This window comes from Carassius auratus, unplaced genomic scaffold, assembly GCF_003368295.1.
Source record: "Carassius auratus strain Wakin unplaced genomic scaffold, ASM336829v1 scaf_tig00005214, whole genome shotgun sequence".
Classification (NCBI taxonomy): Eukaryota; Metazoa; Chordata; class Actinopteri; order Cypriniformes; family Cyprinidae; genus Carassius; species Carassius auratus.
The window spans coordinates 146,853-169,636 of NW_020523638.1; the positions used below are offsets into that span (position 1 = coordinate 146,853).

Below are 22,784 nucleotides of genomic sequence, written 5' to 3' on the forward strand. Positions count from 1 at the left end.
AGTTGCTTTGACGCAATATATTTTGTTTAAAGCGCTATATTGACTTGACATGTAAAACCATTTCTGGAGAATTCTTGCCCTTACCCAAGCCACATAACTTTCATGTAGGTATCATTTAAAATATTGTATCAATGCATTCTTGTCACAAGTGTCTGGTCTGTGTATCCCTGGGTGTCCACTAGTGGTCTCACTTCCCCATATAGTCACCCCACTGCAGGTACTGCATTTCCCACAAGCCTTTGTCTGGCTTCATTACTGTTAATTGCACACAGCTTTTTACACTTTCATTGTTTTCACCTGTCCATATATACCCTGTTTGTTTCTATCATTTTCATGGAATCATTGGTTTGTCACCCTACTTTTTCTTGTTCCTTAGTGCTTGTTGTGCTTCTTGTTTTGGACTGCCTGACTGGACTATGACTTTTGGATTCCCCTAATAAAACACTGCAACTGGATCACTCCGTTTGTGTGTGCGATTCATGAAAATTCCATGGCACCTTTAACTGGGATTATGAACTCCTATTTTAGCCGTAAGCAATAGTTTGAAGTTAAAACGCCTTAACACTTCAGGTTTTGTCTTCTCCAGATGTGAACTGCTGGGCTGGAGTGTTGTGGATTGTGATGTTTTTATCAGCTGTTTGGACTCATTCTGTCGGCACCCATTCACGCAGGGCATCCATCGCCAAGACACTGATGCAACTGTAACCCACTCGAAAATAGCTAGAAAAGGCAGCACTTCACTCTACATTATAAAAAGTGCCCCTTACACAACGTTACATTTCTACAAACCTGAAGAAACAAACTCATCTTAGAGGGAGCACATTTTCAGCAAATTTTTATTTTCACAACTGCTTTATAAAACTCTTCTCGTCCCATGCAGAGGAAAGGAATCTCAAAGCCTCAGCCATGCCTTTCTTTGCTCACCTCCTAACCAGGTGGTGCAGTTGGGTTTAGCAGGAGGGCTAAGGATTCTGAAGCTCTCGGTAGCCAGAGTGTCACGGTACTAGGGTTTCTCCACAAGCGAGCTGATCTCAGACAGGGGTTGGTGCAGGAACACAGGCAGCATGGACATATGGCCAATTAAATCACCACGTTCTCTGACAAAACTTTACGAGTGTTGATGGGGCAAACACAGAAAGAACAAAGGTGAATGCTGGGAAAACTGTTGCTTATCACAGGGTGTCAATATTTTTGATAAAATTCTACACCGTGATGCAAGCCATATCAACTAGCATTACAATTGGGGTTTATGGTCTTCCACGTTTCAAAGCGTCTCTATGTGCATGTTATTCAGCTGTAGTGATACCAGATGCATTGGTCCATAAGGGACTTCCCAGGTCTCCCTTGTGAAACAGACATTACAGTACATGAGTGTTTGGATTAGGGTTAACCCTGCTCCATAATGCTCACATCATCTCATTTTGGGTACAAATAAAATGAAGTTCTTTGCAGTAACTTTCACGTGATATTTTCTACCACTGCCTTCGGTATAGCCCAAAATATTATGCGCCAGGGTGCAAGCATGGAGCAATTAAAACCCCCTCAAATTTATTGAAACACATGCATTGTAACTGGCTTCTTGTCAGAAGGATTGGCTCCACCAGGATTTCTCTCAGCTAAACAGGTTTACAACACGTTTTGACCTGACAGCGAAGGCAAAGTATGGCAACCCATACTTGAAAAATTGTCCTCCAATTTTAACCCTTCCAAGTTACTGCAGGCACATTAGAAGCAGTCAACACACCCAGTGCAGGTTGCAACCAGTCCCTGGTGTCCAGGTAGCAACTGGGTGTATTGAAAGGGGAGCACGGTTCATTCAATTCCTAACCTACAGTCCTTACTGGTATTGAGTATTAAAAGGGAAGAGGCATGTAATACCGGATTCTGCAAAGTTTATTTAAAAGAAAACCACTAGATTTACATGACCATAGTAACTTCTCCACTAGAAACCACAGTCTGCTCCCCAGAGACGGCCTTTATATGGGTGTCTCTTCCTGAAAGGGAATGTTAGAAGTGAGAACACGCTTACAAAAATGCTCAGTTCCTCTAGTCAAGAGGAAGCAAGAACTCACGTTTCCTGGTGCAGCTTTGCTCACAAGAGCCGGATGATGGATGGCACACCTCCGTACTGCAGTGGATGAAGATCTGACAGGGAAGAAAGAGGCTCAAGTCATAGAATCCACAAGTAGTAGATATACAAAATGTTCAAGTAAAGGGGGGCATACGGTTTCCTGCAGAGCAGCCAGTGAGGCTGGATCTACAAATGTGAACATCTTCACAACAAAGCGCTTGTAATGGGTTGGGAACTGAAGACCAGACGATCCGGTCACTGGCACCAGTGTGGTCAGATAACGGTCGTCCTGGTAAGGGCATCTGAAGACAAAAGAGAAGGTTAGAAAGGGTCTACTAGCAGACTAACGGGATAAAGATTGGCTGAACATTCACCCGTCGATCAGAAGGTCCCACTGGGGGAGACTGAGTGGACTGGGGGTTGAAGTAGTCCAACAACGTCCCAGCATGAGGACAATGTTGGGGTCAGTCCTCTCCATAATGTGCACCTCAACATACACGGGCTCCCGCAGGACTTTTGTGATGGGATAATCAGCGTCACTGTAGTAGGATGTGTAGGCCTCATCCCCTGAGGAACAACACTGGGGATTAACTAGACTCGAGTTTGAAAAGCTTTAGGCAGACACAGGACAAGACCTTACCATCAGCACAGCCTTTGGTGACACATTGGCCATTGGCCAGCCTGAGCTCCACCCTGAGAGGTCCAGGAGCAGCTACTGGTGGAGGTGGAGGAACAGAGTTGACCTCCACAACCAGAGCTTCCACAGAAGTTCCAGAGTATCTACACTGGAAGAGAAACCTGAACACACAGAGAGCTTGTAGCATTTATCAGGGATTAAGGTTCACACCAAGTCATAGATGACCTACTCAAAATGACTGTCCCTTGTGATGGAACCATATGGTCCAATCCCCACTTCATAGGATGAGGTCATTCGGTTTTCATACACCACAGATCTGCTGTCCTCCTGTGAATAGGAACAGTGTCAGCATCCAGTCCATCAGAAATAAAGTGCAGAATAAAACCAGTAACAGCTGCTCACCATCACGCTTGTGCCACATGCGGTCACAGGGAACTGGTATATAGCAAAGGAAGATGTGGACCCCACAGGAGCACAAGGTGGGTCGTTTCCACCCAGTAGATGAACCGAATCCAGACTCAGTCGAGGCAGAGTAACGTCTCTAGACACCACTACCACAAACTGACCATCTCTAATACACTGGACAGTCACTAGAACAAGGTACAAGAGCAGGTTAAAGCAGAGAATCAATTAGGGGTGCTCCGATCACGATCGTTAATGCGCATCTCGTCAGTAAAGCCGGTTCTCTAATCAGTGGTTAATTCCATCAGGTGCCTGATATTCACAGAGCAGCGGTTACTACACAGAGCCGTTGTTAACTGAGAAGATGCGCCAAAAAATGCTGAAAATGAAGTGGATTTGCGCATCTTCTCTATTAACAATGGCTCTGTGTAGTAACAGCTGCTCTATGTGAAATCACGCAGCTGATGGAATTAACCGCTGCTTAGAGAACCGGCTTTACTGACGAGATGCGCATTAACGATCAGCCGAAGCACCCCTAGAATCAATGTAACACTAACAGAATAAGATTGAAAACACTTACCCGCCCTCCCATAGAAACACTGTTTTCCGTTAAAGCAGCAGTTGATAGCTTCACACGCAGCACCACTGATCCCAGGTAGCCCACATTGAATCTGCTCAGAATCAGCTACAGCACATTTATCAAGGGGCTCTGCCTTCACTACTGGCTTCTGAAGTGGAAATTGTTGTTTAGGTAGTTGTTGAACTGGCTTCTGAAGTGGAATCTGCTGTTTAGGTAGTTGATGAACTGGCTTCTGAAGCGGAAACTGCTGGTAAGTTGGTTGTTGAACTAGCTTCTGAATCGGAAACTGCTGTTTAGTTGGTTGACGAACTGGCTTCTGAGGCGGAAACTGCTGGTAAGTTGGTTGTTGAACTGGCTTCTGAAACAGAAACTGCTGAGTCTTCAGAGCTTGAGCATCCTGAAGCGATTTACTCCACTGTGGAACAGCATGACAGAAAGCACAAACCAGCAAAATCTGAACCAACTTCCAGCCATTGTTCAACAGCTAAACACAAAGTGGAGATACTGCCCTTTGGTCTTCTTGTATTCTGCAGATTTCAGCTAATTAACGATAGTCCCTCCCTCTTCATTAACACTCTCATGACTTGCAGAAATGGGAGCTTATGCAGCTGGGTGATTCTCTTTGGATCTCAAGATAGAATTCTTATTTTTCCCATTTTGAGCATAAATGCACAAACTTAATTCAAAAAATCTTACTAATCTGGTTATTATTGGTTCTCAAATTCTGTTAACATGATGTTTCATGATTCCAATGTCATATTGACAACAAATAAGAATGGTTCAAGTCCAAGTTATGCTGGGCACACACCAAAAGATTTTTTTACATCTTATAAGATTTTCTAAATGTGATAGACCACAAACATGAGGATAAAATATCCCAGATTTAACTGTTTTGCTCCTATAGTGTGGTGTGCCATGATGTGTCAAAGACAGCACACCACACATGAACAGATTTTCAACCTCGACTGTGAACACAGGAAATCCCACAAAATCTCGTGAGGCTTCAGAATAATATGCAGGATGAAATTTAATGATAGTGTTTTGAATGATTTTATACCCGACACAAGTGGTGGAAAGAGTACTGAAAATTTTACTTAAGTAAAATTTCTGTTACACTGATGAAAAACTACTCAATTACAAGTAAAAGTACTGCTGTCAAAAGAGTACGTAAGTAAGAGTAAAAAAGTACTCCTCTCAAAAAGTAATCAGAGTGCAAGTTACTAGTTACTTTTTAGCAGGTGATATTTAGTTACTAAAAAATATTCATATCAAAGATCTATGTGGATGGATAATATCAACTTTGAACAAAACCCACTCTTATCTTATTGACAAAGTGGGTTAATTAGTGGTCATGATACAGGGATTTCTAACTTCAATACCTTAGTTGGATTGGAGTTGGAGTGGTTAAAAGGGTCCTATTATGCTCTTTTACAATGTCTTGAATGTTTTCGGGGTGTACTAGAACATGCTCTCTTGCTTGGTGGTTCGAAAAACACATTATTTTTCACATCATTTACATTATTACAATACCTTTCTCCCCAGCTTGGCACAAATGTCTCGATTAGTTCTGGGTTTGATGAAGACCTGCCTTCCGAAAAACAAAATGTGTTGTGATTGGTTAGCTGTCCCAGTGTGTTTTGATTGGTAGCTAAGACGGTGTTTCAGTACTGCCCACCTCTTGCCAAAGCAGCAAGTTCCCTCTGATGAGGATGGCATCAATATTGCTATATCAATTTGATGTTGTTTTGGAAAACAACGCTGTATTCCAACAAGCTGTTTACTGTAGTTCTTGAAAAGGGATTAAAAAAAAATGAAATATCTCCCTTTGGAATGGACTTTGAGATTTGAGAAGTTGCTACATGTCAGAGAATTTGTACTTTTTTTTTTTTTTTTTAAAGTTTTTACAAGTCAGTTGAAATGAGTAGAACAGACAGGTACATAACTTTCAATATTTATTGCAACAGACAGCAAGAGTTTTATCCTGCACTTCAAGTATTATCTTTGTAAGAAAAGTGTTTTTGGCCACTAGCTTTGTAGATGCGTGTCACACATTACATGTACAAATTACATGCACGTTCTTGCCTTCGACCACAATGAATTTGAAGTAGTGCTTATATCTTCACCTTGAAAATGCCAACTTTTCATCGGATTGCTCCTGACTCGCCATCTCTGCTGCGAATCTCTGTGTAGCTGTTGCTTGTGTGTGTGTGTGTGTGTGTGTGTGTGTTTGGCGCCGCTGGCGCAGCCGCATGTGCCGGCATGTGTGTAAAAACACTGGCTCTGATTGGCTACCATGAAACACATGACTCTACCTTAGCCAATCATAATTCTCATAATGCTTAACTCGTCATTAACCCACCTGCTCACTCACTGTGTGAGCCAGGGGTGCGTTCGGATTGCATATTATTAAATCAATGGATAGTAACGCACCGCATTTAACGTTCAGTAACGTTAACGGCGTTGTAACGACGGGAAAAGTAATTAGTTAGATTACCCCGTTACTGAAAAAATAACGTCGTTACCTAACGCCGTTCTTTTAAACGCCGTTATTCCAAACACTGCACACTACACACTGACTAAAATTCAAAAACGGAAAAAACATAATAGGACCCCATTATTATCTGATTGTTACGTCTGACAACCCCCCCCCCTCCCCCCCAAAAAAAAACAACAACAACAAACTGATTCAGATAAAATATTAGTGTCTGAGACACTGTGAGCACAAATACTTTTACGGTACACAGAAAATTAAGCTTAGCTTAAATACATAATATTAATGAAATAGTGTTAATAAATGTCTGCTGAGATAGTATTCTCAAGTGAAATAAGTAGAGGCATGGCCTGGCAACAGCAGTCCTAACATCTTGACTTAAGAAGAGAATTCTCCCAAGCCATCAAACTGACTTCATCAAAGCAAGGACGCCATTCCAGAGCCGGAAGTGACGGCAGACATTTTTTTTTCCAAGTGTATTGACTTGCATGGTTCAATTGTTTGCTATAAGACTAGTACTGTGCACTAAAAAAGCAAGGAGGGTTATTTTTGATTTCATGATATACAATCATTTTCAATACCATTGGCAAAACTACCACATACTGTATACTGCCATATACCTGTAGATATTTTTTTTTTGTCCATCCATTTTTTCAAGGCACTCATTATTTTAAGCTTTGAAATTGGTTTAATCCAAGTCTTCTAAAAAGATACATTCACCTTATATGATGAATAGATTTTAAATTTTTACACATATAAATATTATACCCCCAATTACCATTACAAAAATCTAAATCTTTAACATTTGCTCATTCTATGCATTTGTGTCTTTAAAATAGGGTAACTTACAGCACAAAAAAGTTTGATTTCAAAGTTGACTTCAAACTGAATTGAAAAACATAATGAAAAAAAAGTCACAGTCAGTAATAAAATTATAAAACAAATGACCTCAGTTCAGTTTGAGGTATTCGAAATATGACCACACTGAATTTTTACAAGCAAAGAGCCATGTACAGTATGTTAGGACTATTTATGTAGATAAATGGAACATCAGATGGCTTTGACCTGCAATGACTGTAAAATTTAGTGATGCGGTAGACAGGATATTTATATGTACAAATCAGACAAATATCCCTGTAATGATAAAAACTCCATAATCATCGGGAAGAAGGAGGCGGGAACCGGCGGACAATCAAAATGAAACTTTAATTACAAAATAAACACAAAACAGCGCCTCAGCCCCTCACGGATGACTGATGCGCACAAATAAAAACCAAAACATAAAATAAAGCCCAGGCCTGGTCCTCTCTCGTCCTTCACTGTCATCGCTCCAGTTTTATATCCCTCCATCTCCTCCGTGGGACTCGAGACCGGTGGGTCGAGCAGGTGTCGCTCATTTCCCAATCACTCCACCGGCCTCATTCCGGTTCCCACGTCCCTTGGCCCCGCCCCACTCATCACAATCCTATACCAAAACATTTCTAGCATAAATTTACATGGTCAAGAAATTAAAGTTCCATCTTTGTTTAAAGACTTTCTGGTGCATTTCTCTTACAACCAATCAAATTTCTAGAAGGATTTTCTTCGGTCAGGTATGGATCTATTCTGAATGGTTGATTACTTTTGACAAAATTTAATCCAGGAGCAAAGAGAAATAATTTCTACTTTAAAAGCACGGAGAGATCGCGACTGCACACAGTCTGCAACCAAGCAGTTCATTTGTATAAGTTAGGCCTATTTGAGAGCTCACATCCAGTTTTCTGCGATTACATGACAGTATTCTCATGTTAGAATAAAGTACTCGCCACATTTGCACGGGAATTATTATAATAATGTGAATTACCTGCAATCCAGCGCAGACATTCTGACTGTAATTGACAGGAGGCTGATGCGTGTCAAACTCACTGTCGGAGAGGAGTGAGAGACGCAGATTGTATCTGTGTATGTTCAGATATGGTGTAAAATGAGTAATGGAACTGTGTCAGACATTTCATTATCTGTATCAACATATAGATATTTATGATAACACTACCATGTAGTTTGTTTTTTTCAAGCTCTGAGTACATAAATGACGCTGAGCTCCATCTCTGTCTGATCAGCTCTTCACCCGCTGCAGCGGTTCAGATATCAGGTTCACGATCTGATATTTTTATTGGCTACTGGAGTCCTGTGAAAAATTTGAATATCAATTCAAATTTCATGCGTACTCAGTATCGAAATATGATTTAATAGTACAGTAATTTGTACTTAAGTACAATAAAGATTGGCTGAACACTCACCCATCGATCAGAAAGGTCCCACTGGGGGAGACTGAGTGGACTGGGTGTCTGAGGGGAGACTGAGTTTTTTGGTGTCCGGGTACAGAAACTGAATAATTAAATATAAAATAGCACTACATAGTCTTCACTGTAAAATAAAATACACAGTCAAACCAAAATTTATTCAGACACCTTCAACATTTCTCACATTATCAAAGTTAATTTGCTATAGTTTAGAAAATGGTGATAAAATATGACAAGGGTAAAACTGTGTCAGAATAAATTAATCTTCATAATGTCAGATCATTTTGATAATGGATTACAATCAATCAAAACTTCAGACAACTGTATGACAATATTTGCACAACTATCAATACTTTGTTGACCAATTACCAAGCAATGCTTAATTTTGTTCAGTCTCTTGTGTAAAAAGGTTGCATTAGCAATTCAGGTAAAAACACTAAAGCAAAAGATGGTCAGGTCAAAGTGTCTGAATAATTTTTGGTGCCATTTTTCTAAAATCAATTTCACTGGTAGGCCACTGTATGAAGACTTTTTTGGGTATAATATGCCACAGTTCACTCACTATCTTCATACTCACTCACATAAATGCAGTATAGTGTTCTGCACCAAGTAAAAAAATAACTAAAAAATTAAAAATATATATCTGGTGTGTCACACACCACTGAAGCACAGGAGACAAGACGAGAGTTCACTGAATTTTAATTAAGAGGAAAAACTCAGGGAAAATCCTGCAGGGGTGAAATTACGGGAATGGCCAGCGTTCGAGAGACTTCACTTCCAAAACATCCCTGGCGTACTTCAGGGAGGAAGAGGATCGTTAGCCCCTGACCAACGGCCAATGAGGACGAAGATGACGATGAAGGTGATCTGCGGACTGGAGATCGGGAGTCGGGTAAGTCTTACACACACATGCGATAGACGAGACCAGACGGTAAGATGTCTGTGAGTGCAGGTTTATATGCCAGTCTTGATTGGTCAGCGGCAGGTGCAATGATTTAATACTCAGGTGAGCAGGAACGGGGAGGTTGAGCTGTAGGGTCTGACGCTGCTTGGTTGGCTGGATTCGTGACATGCTGTCTGAATAATTGTTGATTTGACTGTGCATTATTTCTTGTTAAAACTACAAAATAATTCAGATAAGAGCAGTGTGTGATTTTCTTTCTTTCATTTTATTGGATTAACATTACAGCAGTTAGTACCTAAATTAAGCGCGGTCTCTTTAATAGACAATGAATGCATCCAATATAATACACAACCGATTTTATGACTCAACTGTTTTCTAAATCAGCTGTTTACTTTCACTTATAACCGAGAGTTTTTTCGAACATACTTTCCAAGACAAGTAGTTTTTTACATATGTTGTGTGTATTTGTCGGCACAAGAGCAAAAAGAGGCAAATTCGGTGTTCAAGTGTTTTGAATGCGTCTCTTCTGCGTCTTGTGTTTGAATGCTTTAAACTCTTTTGAATGTTTAAATTGGCATGTGGAAAGGCTGAAAAACTTGAAAATTATAAGCGTTTGTGATGACACGCAGCAGTGGCCTGTCAACTGTCCTAATCGTCTTTTTAGGCTGGCCTCCGCCATACGGTTGAGATTTACATTTACATTTAATCATTTAGCAGACACTTTTATCCAAAACGACTTACAAATGAGAAGACAGCAGACAGGTCCAGTAAGATGAGTACTGAAGATTTTGAAGCTGCTCTTGCTAGTCGCAGGGCTTCAGTAACCGAGAGCAGAGCAGTCTCAGTTGAGTGGCCACTTTTGAAGCCAGATTGGTTGCTGTCCAGGAGGTTGTTCTGTACAAGGAACATAGAAAGCTGGTTGAACACAGCTCGCTCAAGTGTCTTTGCAGTGAATGGAAGAAGGGAAGGTCTGTAGTTTTCAAAAAGCACTGGATTTAGAGATGGTTTCTTGAGCAGTGGGCTTACCCGAGCCTGCTTGAATGCTGAGGGAAATGTTCCAGAGTGAAGAGAGGAGCTGATAATGTGAGTAAGTGAAGGTATGACTGAAGAAGAGATCGCTTGAAGGAGGTGAGTGGAGATCGGATCAAGTGGACAAGTAGTAGGATGATTGGACAGAAGTTTGGAAGCATCCATCTCTGAGAGTGGGGAGAAGGAGGATAAAGAGTGTGCGTCGGTCATTGTGAAGTTGTCCTCAGTGTGCGGTGTGGAGAATTGGTCACTGATGGTTCTTGTCTTGTTTGTGAAGAAAACTGCAAAGTCGTCTGCGGTAAAAGTCAATGGAGGAGGTGGTGGCGGCAGATTAAGAAGAGAAGATAAAGTCTTGAAGAGTGTCCGAGCATCACAACAGCTGTTAATTTTGTTGTGGTAGTAGGATGTTTTAGCCGTGAAGACATTTGCAGAGAAGGAAGAGAGGAGAGACTGATACACACTGAGGTCGGTAGAGTTTCTTGATTTCTGCCACTTCCTCTCTACCGCTTTTGTATTTGCCTGATCGCCGAGGGCACCCACATCAGCCGTGGGCCCCTATAATTATCATCACCTTTCACCCCACCTTTGCTCACATTAGTGCAAGTTTGAGTCCCATTTTGGGGGACCTTTCGTGATCCATAAATATTAAAATATCGTCTAATTAAAACAGTAAAGGTTCCTATGCAGTTTAGAAATATGAAAATCGATTTAAGTAATTTCCAGGAAATGCATGGAAAAAGCTATTTCATTTGCACTTATTTCATTTATAAAATTTACACTCATTTACTTTACACACTTGCAAATTAATATGATTTCCTTTTGCTTACAGATTCCTACACAGTTAAAAAAAAGTAGATATTTCCCAAGCAGTGCCGTAGCTGGGGTTAGCGGGGCCCCGGTGAAGGTTGTATCAAGTTTGTAAGTGTCCAGGTACAGAAACCGAATAATTAAATGTAAAATAGCACTGTAAAAATTAAATACACAGTCAAACCAAAATTTATTCAGATACCTTCAACATTTCTCACATTATTAGTTTATTTGCTATAGTTTAGAAAATGGTAATAAAATATTACAAGAACTCAAGAGTTAAACTGTCAGAACAAATTAATCTTGATAATATCAGATAGAAAGATATGTAATGGATTGCAGTGGTGGACAGTAACGGAGTAGCTTTACTTCGTTACTGTACTTAAGTAAATTTTTCAACTTTACTTTACTGGAGTAGTTTTATTTTTAGTAACATTTACTTTTACTTCACTACATTCCAAAGCATAAGATCGTACTTTTAACTTCACTACATTTCATAAAACATATCATTACTCCCTGTAATATATCACGTGCTCCGACACGCAGAAGGGGTGTCTGATTCATCATGAACGAACTGACTCTTTTCAAAATAAACTTTTAAATCGGTTCGCAAATCACACCAAACGATTCGTTTACGAATTAGAATTATCCGATTGCAGCTGTTCTGGAGGTGACCACTCACTGATTCAAATGAACCGTTTAGTGCGAGTCTCCACCGGGAGATCTTGTGAGTGCGCGTGCATCTGATGTTGCTAAAAGTAAGTTATTAATGTCGAAATTTAGGATTAATTATTGTAACTGAAAATCATATTTAGGTCAAAATTGTCAGTTGTTTTGGAACTAAATCTGCTGTAAAGAGTGATCTATTTAAGCCCGCTGAAATGCTCGAGTGCAGAGTTGCAGACACATCAATCAGCGTTTGTGTGTTTTGGGTTAAAAATAAATAAATTAACCGTTAAACTAACACAGATTAAATAAAATAAACCATGCATGTTCAAATTCCCAGCTGCAGTAATATTAACAGTTTTATTAAAATGCTACCATGTCCTATGTGACGTCTGTTTTTATATTGTTTATCAACAGTAACGTTATTTTATTTTATTTTATATTTTATATTAACGTTGTTTGGATTAACTAGAAAAGTAGACAGACATAAATGTTTATTCATAACCGTACTGAAAATAAGTAAATATTGTTAGCTGATGCTAACTGTCTAGGTAACAAGCTTGCTTGTGCTAATTTGAGGTAACTTTTATAAATAATGTCCAAATATTTTTATTCAACCACCTATATATATATAAATATATATATATATATATATATATATATATATATATATATTACATCTGGGGAGAAAAGAAAGGATGTGATGTTCAGAACATGGTAACTACAGTAATTATCAAAGTGGGAAGAGATGCACCCCGTTTGGCCAGGGGTGTTTTTACACCACAGACAAGGTTTGAGAAGGAAACAATCATTATGAAAATATAATAATATTTTCCTTAAAATGTTCTTCCTTACTTCAGGCTTTATTATCATGTCATATATAACTGTGATGTTCTGTAAAACAACACACTTTAGAATACTTTGTTCTTACTGGTGAAGATCAGATGGTCATCTCTGTTTTCTCTCATGTACATCACAGTGTAAACTTCACAGTTAACATCACTCTCATCAGTGTAGTCCATATCAACAAAAAAATATATCTTGATATACAGGTCCTTCTCAAAAAATTAGCATATTGTGATAAAAGTTCATTATTTTCCATAATGTAATGATAAAAATAAAATTTCATATATTTTAGATTCATTGCACACCAACTGAAATATTTCAGGTCTTTTATTGTTTTAATACTGATGATTTTGGCATACAGCTCATGAAAACCCAAAATTCCTATCTCAAAAAATTAGCATATCATGAAAAGGTTCTCTAAACGAGCTATTAACCTAATCATCTGAATCAACTAATTAACTCTAAATGCCTGCAAAAGATTCCTGAGGCTTTTAAAAACTCCCAGCCTGGTTCATTACTCAAAACCGCAATCATGGGTAAGACTGCCGACCTGACTGCTGTCCAGAAGGCCATCATTGACACCCTCAAGCGAGAGGGTAAGACACAGAAATAAATTTCTGAACGAATTGGCTGTTCCCAGAGTGCTGTATCAAGGCAACTCAGTGGGAAGTCTGTGGGAAGGAAAAAGTGTGGCAAAAAATGCTGCACAACGAGAAGAGGTGACCGGACCCTGAGGAAGATTGTGGAGAAGGACCGATTCCAGACCTTGGGGGACCTGCGAAGCAGTGGACTGAGTCTGGAGTAGAAACATCCAGATCCACCATGCACAGGCGTGTGCAGGAAATGGGTTACAGAGAAGCAGCACTGGTATGTTGCTCAGTGGGCCAAAGTACTTTTTTCGGATGAAAGCAAATTTTGCATGTCATTCGGAAATCAAGGTGCCAGAGTCTGGAGGAAGACTGGGGAGAAGGAAATGTCAAAATGCCCAGTGTCAAGTACCCACAGTCAGTGACGGTCTGGGGTGCCATGTCTGCTGCTGGTGTTGGTCCACTGTGTTTTATCAAGGGCAGGGTCAATGCAGCTAGCTATCAGGAGATTTTGGAGCACTTCATGCTTCCAAAGCTGAAAAGCTTTATGGAGATGAAGATTTCGTTTTTCAGCACGACCTGGCACCTGCTCACAGTGCCAAAACCTGTTGTGTAAAACGTTGTGGGGTAGCCTATAGAGGCAAAGGCTAAGGGAACAAACCCTGAAAAAAAAGAAAAAGACCTCAACGACGGAACAGGCGGAGTATTATGGCTGACTTAAGTGGAGCATCACAACGGCTGGGAAGGCGGATGAAGGCTTTAGCAGTGATGGGTCCCCAGTCATCTTGGACTCCGTGCCACTGGATCCTGACCCAGACCTGCCAAGGACCGTGTGGTGGATGTAAAACAATTACTGTGCTCAATTGGCCTGCCAACTCTCTTGACCTGAACCCCATAGAGAATCTGTGGGATATTGTGAAGAAAAAGTTGAGAGACGCAAGACCCAACACTCTGGATGAGCTTAAGGCCGCTATCGAAGCATCCTGGGCCTCCATAACACCTCAGCAGTGCCACAGGCTGATTGCCTCCATGCCACGCCGCATTGAAGCACTCATTTCTGCAAAAGGATTCCAGACCAAGTATTGAGTGCATAACTGAACATAATTATTTGAAGGTTGACTTTTTTTGTATTAAAAACACTTTTCTTTTATTGGTCGGATGAAATATGCTAATTTTTTGAGATAGGAATTTTGGGTTTTCATGAGCTGTATGCCAAAATCATCAGTATTAAAACAATAAAAAACATTGGTGTGCAATGAATCTAAAATATATGAAAGTTGAATTTTTATCATTACATTATGGAAAATAATGAACTTTTATCACAATATGCTAATTTTTTCTAGAAGGACCTATATAACCATATAGTGGTTATTTTGGGAAAAATCCCAGGTATTTTGAGCAGTAGGATTATAAAAAAAAATGTGCTAATATAAAATTAAATTAAGTAGCCTATATAAAATTGCAAACATCTATCTTTCAGTACTTTTTTACTTAAGTACATAAAAAAATGAGTACTTTTGTACTTTCACTTGAGTAAAATTGAAAAAGGAGTACTTTTACTTTTACTGGAGTAATATTTTACTATACGTATCTGTACTTTTACTCAAGTACTTGATTTGTGTTCTTCGTCCACCACTGATGGATTGCAATCAAACAAAACTTCAGACACCTGTCAATACTTTGTTGACCAATTACCAAGCAATTATTAATTTTGTTCAATCTATTATGTGAAAGGGTTGCATTAGCAATTCTGGGGGGGAAAAAAACGTAAGCAAAACATGGTCAAAATGTCTGAATAATTTTGGTCCCAAATATATATATAATTTTCCTAGTAGTAAACTCTATGAACATTTTTTGGGTATAATATGTCACAGTTCGCCTTATGTTGTGACATTTGCCAAGTATGGTAACCCATACTCAGAATTGGTGCTCTGCATTTAACCCATCCAAGTGCACACACACAGGGAGCAACAGGTGGTTCAGTGCCTTGCTCAAGGGCACTTCATCCATGGGTACTGAGGGTGGAAGAGAGTTCATTCACTCCCCTCCACCTACAACTCTTGCCAGCACCGAGACTCAAACCTGCGACCTCTGGGTTACAAGTCCAACAGCTGCCCCTCTTATTTTGCTATACTCACTTACATACATTAATTAATAGTGTCCTGCACTTACTAGTAAAAAAAAAAAAAAAAAAATTCTTTTTTTCTTTGTAATTTTTTCATTTTTTTTCATTGGATTAACATTACAGCAGCAGTAATGTTTAGTCACTTTAAGAGACAATGAATGCATCCAATATAATACACATACAATTTTTTTTCCTCAACTGTTTACTTTCTGACATAACCAAAAAATTTTTTCAAACATACTATCCAAGATGGGTATTTTCACATATTTTTTATGTATTTGTCGGTACAAGAGCAAAAACAGACAAATTCGGTGCTCAAGTGTTTTGAGACGCCTCTCTCTGCGTGAGCCCTGAACACCAGAACACCACGGTGCTGAATTGGGCTCTTATACATCCTTTTCTCTTGCTTTTGTTTTTGTTCGTTCAGGTGTAGGAGTAACTTAAAGGAGAACTTCGCAAAGGAGAGCTCAGTTCAGTGTTGTGGTCTGTAAGGCACGGCTCTCTGCATGCGCACTGAGCACAGCGCGCGAGTAACCAGCTACTCAGTTCAGCTTTTCCGTGTCTTGTGTTTGAATGCTTTAAAGTCTTTTGAATGGTTAAATTGGCAAAGCTTAATAACACGTGAAAATGATTCGCTTTTGTGACGACATGCAGCAGCGTTCTGTCAACTCTCCTGAGCGTCTTTTTTAGACTGGCCGCAGCCAGACGGTCCAGATAGCCGGGGCCCCCCCTCAGCCGTGGGCCCCTATAATTATCACCACCTTTCACCCCACTAGCAATGGCCCTGCACAGGGGGGCCAACAAAGAAGATTGGCCAAGGATGCAGGACAATATTCTTGATTTCTTTAAGATTTTGCTGCTTCACGTGCTAAGAACAAAATAATCCCATTGTTTAACTAAAGCCGGGCTCACACTAGGATTGAATTTGCCAAATTGGTATGAGGTGATGTCAAAAGGTCAAAGAGAGACACAGCAATTTGCTTTCCAAACAAAAATAATGTTTCTTTCCAGAAACAAGTATATAGGATAAAATGGATGCCAAGACAACATTTTCAAGTGAAAGCATGTACTCTCAGTGAAAGTAGCACTTTTCTCATTCCCTGCATTTCTGTTCCAAACAGGCTTTTGAAAGAACAACCCTAGAACATTCAGAGAGAGATATAATAATCTGAATGTGAAACAAAATGTAGCCTCATCCCAGCAGGCACCGGACGTCTAACGTTGGACATGACTTAAGATAGAATTTGTATTTTGGTTGAAAATGAAAATCGGGTTAACGTCAATACAGTATTTGATGTTGACTTAACATTGAATTTTGGTTACACAACCTAAAAACAACAAAATATCAATGTCAGCTGACATCGGTATTGGACATCAATTTAACATTGATATTAGGCGCTGAATTTACATTGAATTTTGGTCACCTGACGTCGCAACTGAAATTTAACGAAGTGTCAACGTCTTCTGATGTTGTGTGCCTGCTGCGATGCTTTTTACAACTAGAAGAAAACAACCATTATTTAGTGCAATCATATAATTGTAATGAACCTTATTGAAATGTATGTCCGTCAAAATAGAACTCTACACAACCAGTCGTTGTAACAAAGAAAAGAACACTTCCTTTATAATAATTTGAATAAATAAAGCTTTTTAAAAAAAGGCACAGGTGTATAAGGACAGAAGAAAAAGGCATGGGACAACACACAACCCCCAACTCAACTCATCTACACACACACACACACACACACACACACACACACACACAGAGAGAGAGAGAGAGAGAGTCTTCAGTACATTAATACAGTGGTGCCCCCTGTTGAAAATATCACATCAACCTACACTGCACACATAATAATGTTTAACTGTCTATCTTCATCCGGAGGTTATATTGCCCCTGAGAGACAGCAAAACGTAACCCCACAAGTCACAAACCTCTTTTTAACGAGTCCTTTGATGTGTCCACAGGTGAATACAATCAGAGCAATCACATGATCACCGGATAACAACATTTTACATAATGTTTAGAAGAAAGGGCGCATGCAGAGACTTTGTAAAGTAGAGCAATGCATTAGTTTTCCACCTGTCCCCCTTTCACTAACTTTAAGTTAATCGAGAACGAATTGTGACTCCTGGAAAAACAGGAAGTCTGGTTACCTTAACCAGGGTGCTGAGGCCATTGTTTCAGATCACTAGTTCACATTTTATTAGTCTATACATCCACTGCCGCTGCTATACTGACTAGATATATCCAAACGGCTCTTATCCGATTGCAATCCAATGACAGGGATGCACATTTGAAGGACAATAGCCTATAGGATGCATTTTTAATGTCCGGTAGTTGAAGACGCGGCATAAATTTCATCATAATTTCGTCGTCAGATATTATTTTTAGCTCGTCAACATCTTGTCTTAGTCACAGAAAAAATGTTCGTTAACTAATATTTTTCGTCGTCGTCTGCGTTAACAAATTTAACAATGCTGGATAAAAATATTTTTTGACGCATTGATTGTCCTGACAACCATTTTTACATAAAATTGAATTAAGACTGCAAAAACGACCATTTGTGTTATCAAAATGTGTTACTGTCACCTTTATAAACATAAGAAAAAATGGGAAAATACTTTATATCATTTCTCCATTAGAAGAGCAAAATTCATTTTTATTGTAATTTTGTTATTATTTCTACAAAAATTTAAATAAGGAAAAGCTTGTATGATAATATGATAGTTACTATTGTTACTAATTTAAGTTACAACAGTTATTTTATGTAGTTTTTAATTGAATTTAATTTATTAATTTTTGCCCTACAAGTGCATGGGTGTCAGAGTCCATGATCATCTCAGCCACACAGACAGCTGACTTAAGTGGAGCACACAGTCCCCACCAAAGCTGAGACCAAACCTACGCCCATGGAGTGGTTCAGGTCTGAGGTTTGTGCAGGCCAGTCAAGTTCCTGCCTCAGTAAATCATTTCAATTTGGATGTTTGTATTTTTTGTATTTTGTTAAAAGATTAAGCAGATTGCATGCTTGATTTCATGCACTTGCTTGTTAGTGAAAATTAAACAAATCAGAAGGTTCAGTCCTCATGCATTAGATTTTTTTATCATTCACTTGGTAACATTACTTTAATTGTAACATTAGTTGTGAGACTATCTATTTATTGGTTAAAATAACTAGGTTCAGTGATAAATGCATTTATATCAGGGGAAGGTTAATCATTTCTGAATTAAAGGTGTCAAATCCATACATGATAAAAAACACATACAATCACTGGACGTTTAACCTTATTCCCAGTTTTATTGTTTACAAAAAAAAAATCACAATATTACTGTTTTAGGCTCTATTTTTGCTTGAACAAATGTAGCCTTGATCAACATAAAAGACTAGCACAAAAGGTCATCTGATTACTCTTCATTATGTCATTTTCTTGCCCGCATCAGAAAGATGTTTTCCTGATCGGCTTGGAGGGTGTTCATTTTTGCAGAAACTCACTGAGGTGACAGTGACGGATTTCCTAAAGAAATAAAAAATCAACAAAAGAGTTTAGAAAAGAACAACATTCATGGACCTTGTGAAAAGAGTTATATATGTGTTCATGTCCTCTTATGAAAATAATAAAATAATGTGTAAAGTTGTAAATTTTTAATACCATGTTCCCAAACTGGCAAGGGCAGAGACAGGGGATGGTACCGGGATTTTGTTCAAGGTAATGAGCTTGTTTATCAGCTATCAAACCTTGGAATGTTTCTTTATTAAAGTCAGCCTGTGAATATAAATTCAAATACACACATTTGTCATGTCTGCTTTGTGACTGTTATTAGACCAGATTATTAAACTATTAATGCCATATGCAGTTAAAAGTTGTTTACCTCATTAATGAACTTTAACCAAGCAGATGAGAATTTATCAGAGCGGTAGATTTTTCTGGTTTCATCGTAATCACTGGGAGTGCTCTGGATATTTTTGTCACATGCAGTCAATGCATAAGATTCAGAGCACATCAGAAACTTTTTATTTATTTATTTAATTATTGGAAAATGGATTATGGGCACAATTCTTTCAAATAAAATCTAGTGTGAGCTCAACTCTGATTATAATAAGGCATGGCTGTTAGTTTTTTTCCCCTTACCATCTACATTACAGCCAAGATCTTTGAACATTGTTGAAGAGTAACTGCTGGTCATGAATATCACCATCTGCAGCGCATATGTGCATTGAGGAAACAGTAAGAGATATTTAAAATTACTGTCAAGAAGACTCATACGGTTTGAATTTCCTTTCAGATGAAAGACTGGGATTTGTTAAGCGATGCGAATGATGTTTAAGTTCAAAATATTAGTAAACAAAATCCATCTCTCTCTCTCTCTGTATGGAATATACGTTAATTGTATACGTACCTTTGAGAATTTTTTTTCATGATGCATGTTGTTGATTGCGCTAATGAGTTCACCGTGATTAAGCTGTAAAAAAATGCTGAATTGATTCATCAGGTCCTGTGTCTTAATTCATGTATTTACATGCGCAATCTTGAATTAATAATTTTATGTGTTTATATTTTAAGTGTTTTCTAAAATGTATAACTACATGGTAAATAGTGTTTTTTAAAGATGATCACTTATAAACAAAAATTTTAGTTGCATTAATTGTGTATCCATAGCTACACTGCAAAATGTAACTTTTTTACTACTACTAGCCTACTATAATGCTAAAATTAATAATAATATATTAATATATTAGTGTTTCATTTATTTATTTATATATTGCAAGTTCAGCTAAATAGTGCCTTAATATGCACACCTATCTCTTCAGCCTTTGTTTTTTATACTTACTGACTCCTCAGGAAATTCAAATGTGCCTTCATTTCCCAGACCGGACATGTAGATGTATATGTTGTCATTTTCTCCACTGCATTAAATGAAAATAACAATGGTTCTTAACTTTAGCTGCAAATTCATACAGTATATATGACCCTGCACCAAACCAGTTTTAAGTCGCTGGGGTATATTTGTAGTAATAGCCAAAATCACATTGTATGGGTCAAAATTATAGATTTTTATTTTATGCCAAAATCTTTAGGATATTAAACATCATGTTTCATGATGATATTGTGTAAATTCCCTTCCATAAATATATTAAACCTTAATTTTAGTAATATGCTTTGCTAAGGATTTCGTTTGGATTTTCTCAATTTTAAATTTTTTTTGCACCCTCAGATTCCAGATTTTCAAATAGTTGTAGATGATAAATCTCAGTTTAAAAAAAAAAAAAGACACTTGTGTGCTCGGAGATCACATATTAGCTGCAAGCAGTGATTACGAGGCCAAGAACAAGCATCAGATACGTTGCAATTATTTAGCTGTATGTAATATCATCAGTGATATTTTTTGTAGGTTGTGCAGTCATCTAATTCATAGAAAATCGTTGTGTATTTTGACAACAACACAAAAGTTACAATCTGCACCTGTGCTGCTTCCTTACATTCAGTGCTTGGCCCTTACACAAAAGTGAAATACTATTTCAGGTAAAATAAAATAAAATAAAAAGGTATTATATAGCATATTGATAGTAGTAAAAGATTTCTTATCAAACAAACCTGTTTATGACTTTTTTGTTTGTACTCGCATCCCCTTGAAGAGCAGCCAGGAAGTTTTTTGGGGTCACATCCTTTAAGATCATCATTTTGATCATTAATGTTATAAGCTATAATTGTGCTCATAAATGGAATAAAAACATCAAAACAATAACATTCTAAATGTTACCTTTCCAGTGTAGTCCTTCAGAACTCCTGAGTACACGTCTGTGTCATCAACTACACTGACAATGGTTCCATTAGTTGGGTTTCTGCAGGCAGAGAAGAAAAGGAACAAGTTAAAGGCAATCAGCTCCACACAGTCTATTGCTGCTTTTCTGTGATGATGTGTTTCCAGAATTATTACGATAGTTTTTTTTTTTTTTTTAATGATTACATTATTATACTATACTTCTGTACTTTACACTTACATTGTATAAATGTAGCCTAAATTTTAACACTATAGTTTGTATTATATGACTTTGATATGAAATTACAAAAAAAAACTAATTAGCATATATGGCTGAGGGAGTGATTACAAATTTGAACCATTTCTCTCTTCTGACTTCTGTAATCAGTCTCACAATTTTTTCTCTTTTGGATATTTGTGGAAATGGTACTGTATATCGAGCGGCAAACTGGAATGCAAAAATCGTATTTACTGTATAGTCTTTCACTCTGTGACAGTCTTCTTATCCTTTTGAGGAGCCAGGAAATATGACAAAGGGTCCATTACACTGTTGTTCTAGCTCCACTAAATATCAGTGTGTGTAGCCCTGAAGATTGAGATCAGCCATGAAACACATGATGCTCAAAAACTTCAGGAAATTACTCACTCTGGATTGTTAGCAATGTCATCATACATCATCACCACAATCTGCTCATCAGGAATCCCATGTTTCCTAATTATCTGATATAAACTGCAAACATTGGCCTAAAACACAAACAGATTATTTCCATGTTAGTGTCATCATACACAAACTGTGGTACAGCACACCTTGAAGAATTTATGAGAAATATGTCTTGAAAATAAAGAATATTATAAAAAGAAGGACAAACCTGGTGTCTGTAATTTTCCCAGTTCTTTGAGCCGGCGACAAGGAGAACCCATTTTTTTCCAGACATTTTTTTTAGCCTTTTCAAAGCAAAGTCTGTTGGAATTAATAATAATAATAATAATAGTAATAATAACATTTTAAAACTAAATTGTGATATTGTTCTTTTAGTCATCTAACATTATTTTGTGATGGCTCATACAATTGTAATGCCAAAAAGAACACATAATAGTAGGTGATTTATAATTTATGAAAAATATCAAGAGCTCAATTAAGCTCTACTTTAGAATTGCTTTCAGTTTATGAAGTGCTGACATGTCAATCAGTTATCATGATGTTACAAATACTGTAGCAAATACAGTAATTTAACTGATCAATTTTCTATTTAACTGGATGATATACATATTTAAATAGAAAGTGTTAGTGATTAAGATTATTGGTGTAGTCGAGTGGATCATGTCATCATACCTGTGATGAGTATCAGGTGTTCCTCTGTAGTTGTCCAGATGATTTCTTGTGCTTTTAGTCAGATGATCTCTGTCTTTATATAGGCATTTTCTTCCATTCATTTCAGACTCATGGTTGGAGAATCTATGTTGGTGGGAGCCGTCTATTTATTATTGTGCAATATTTCCCATAATTGAATTGATGTCAGTTTAATTGGAAAAAGTAGCTGCTCCCCTTTATTTGCACGTATCATCTGGTATTGTAAAAAAAAATTAATAATAATA

The 22,784-nt window shown here is 38.0% G+C and overlaps 2 protein-coding genes across 2 annotated transcripts; both read right to left on the reverse strand.

Moving 5' to 3' along the window:
- Window positions 1–1,880: 1,880 nt before the first annotated feature.
- On the reverse strand, window positions 1,881–9,535 carry LOC113070665 (zona pellucida sperm-binding protein 4-like). The gene is made up of 10 exons (XM_026244057.1): window positions 9,293–9,535; window positions 3,892–4,174; window positions 3,691–3,849; window positions 3,111–3,298; window positions 2,938–3,035; window positions 2,712–2,869; window positions 2,446–2,638; window positions 2,226–2,373; window positions 2,073–2,145; window positions 1,881–1,994 (listed from the first exon to the last, which is right to left on the reverse strand). Exons 1-10 carry the CDS (start codon window positions 9,533–9,535, stop codon window positions 1,918–1,920), a joined length of 1,620 nt encoding a protein of 539 aa, XP_026099842.1. The 3' UTR covers window positions 1,881–1,917.
- An 11,477-nt stretch (window positions 9,536–21,012) lies between these two features.
- Window positions 21,013–22,552, reverse strand: LOC113070667 (legumain-like). Its single transcript, XM_026244058.1, has 5 exons — window positions 22,522–22,552; window positions 22,058–22,149; window positions 21,835–21,932; window positions 21,189–21,270; window positions 21,013–21,093 (listed from the first exon to the last, which is right to left on the reverse strand). Exons 2-5 carry the CDS (start codon window positions 22,121–22,123, stop codon window positions 21,013–21,015), a joined length of 327 nt encoding a protein of 108 aa, XP_026099843.1. The 5' UTR covers window positions 22,124–22,149; window positions 22,522–22,552.
- Window positions 22,553–22,784: the final 232 nt, after the last annotated feature.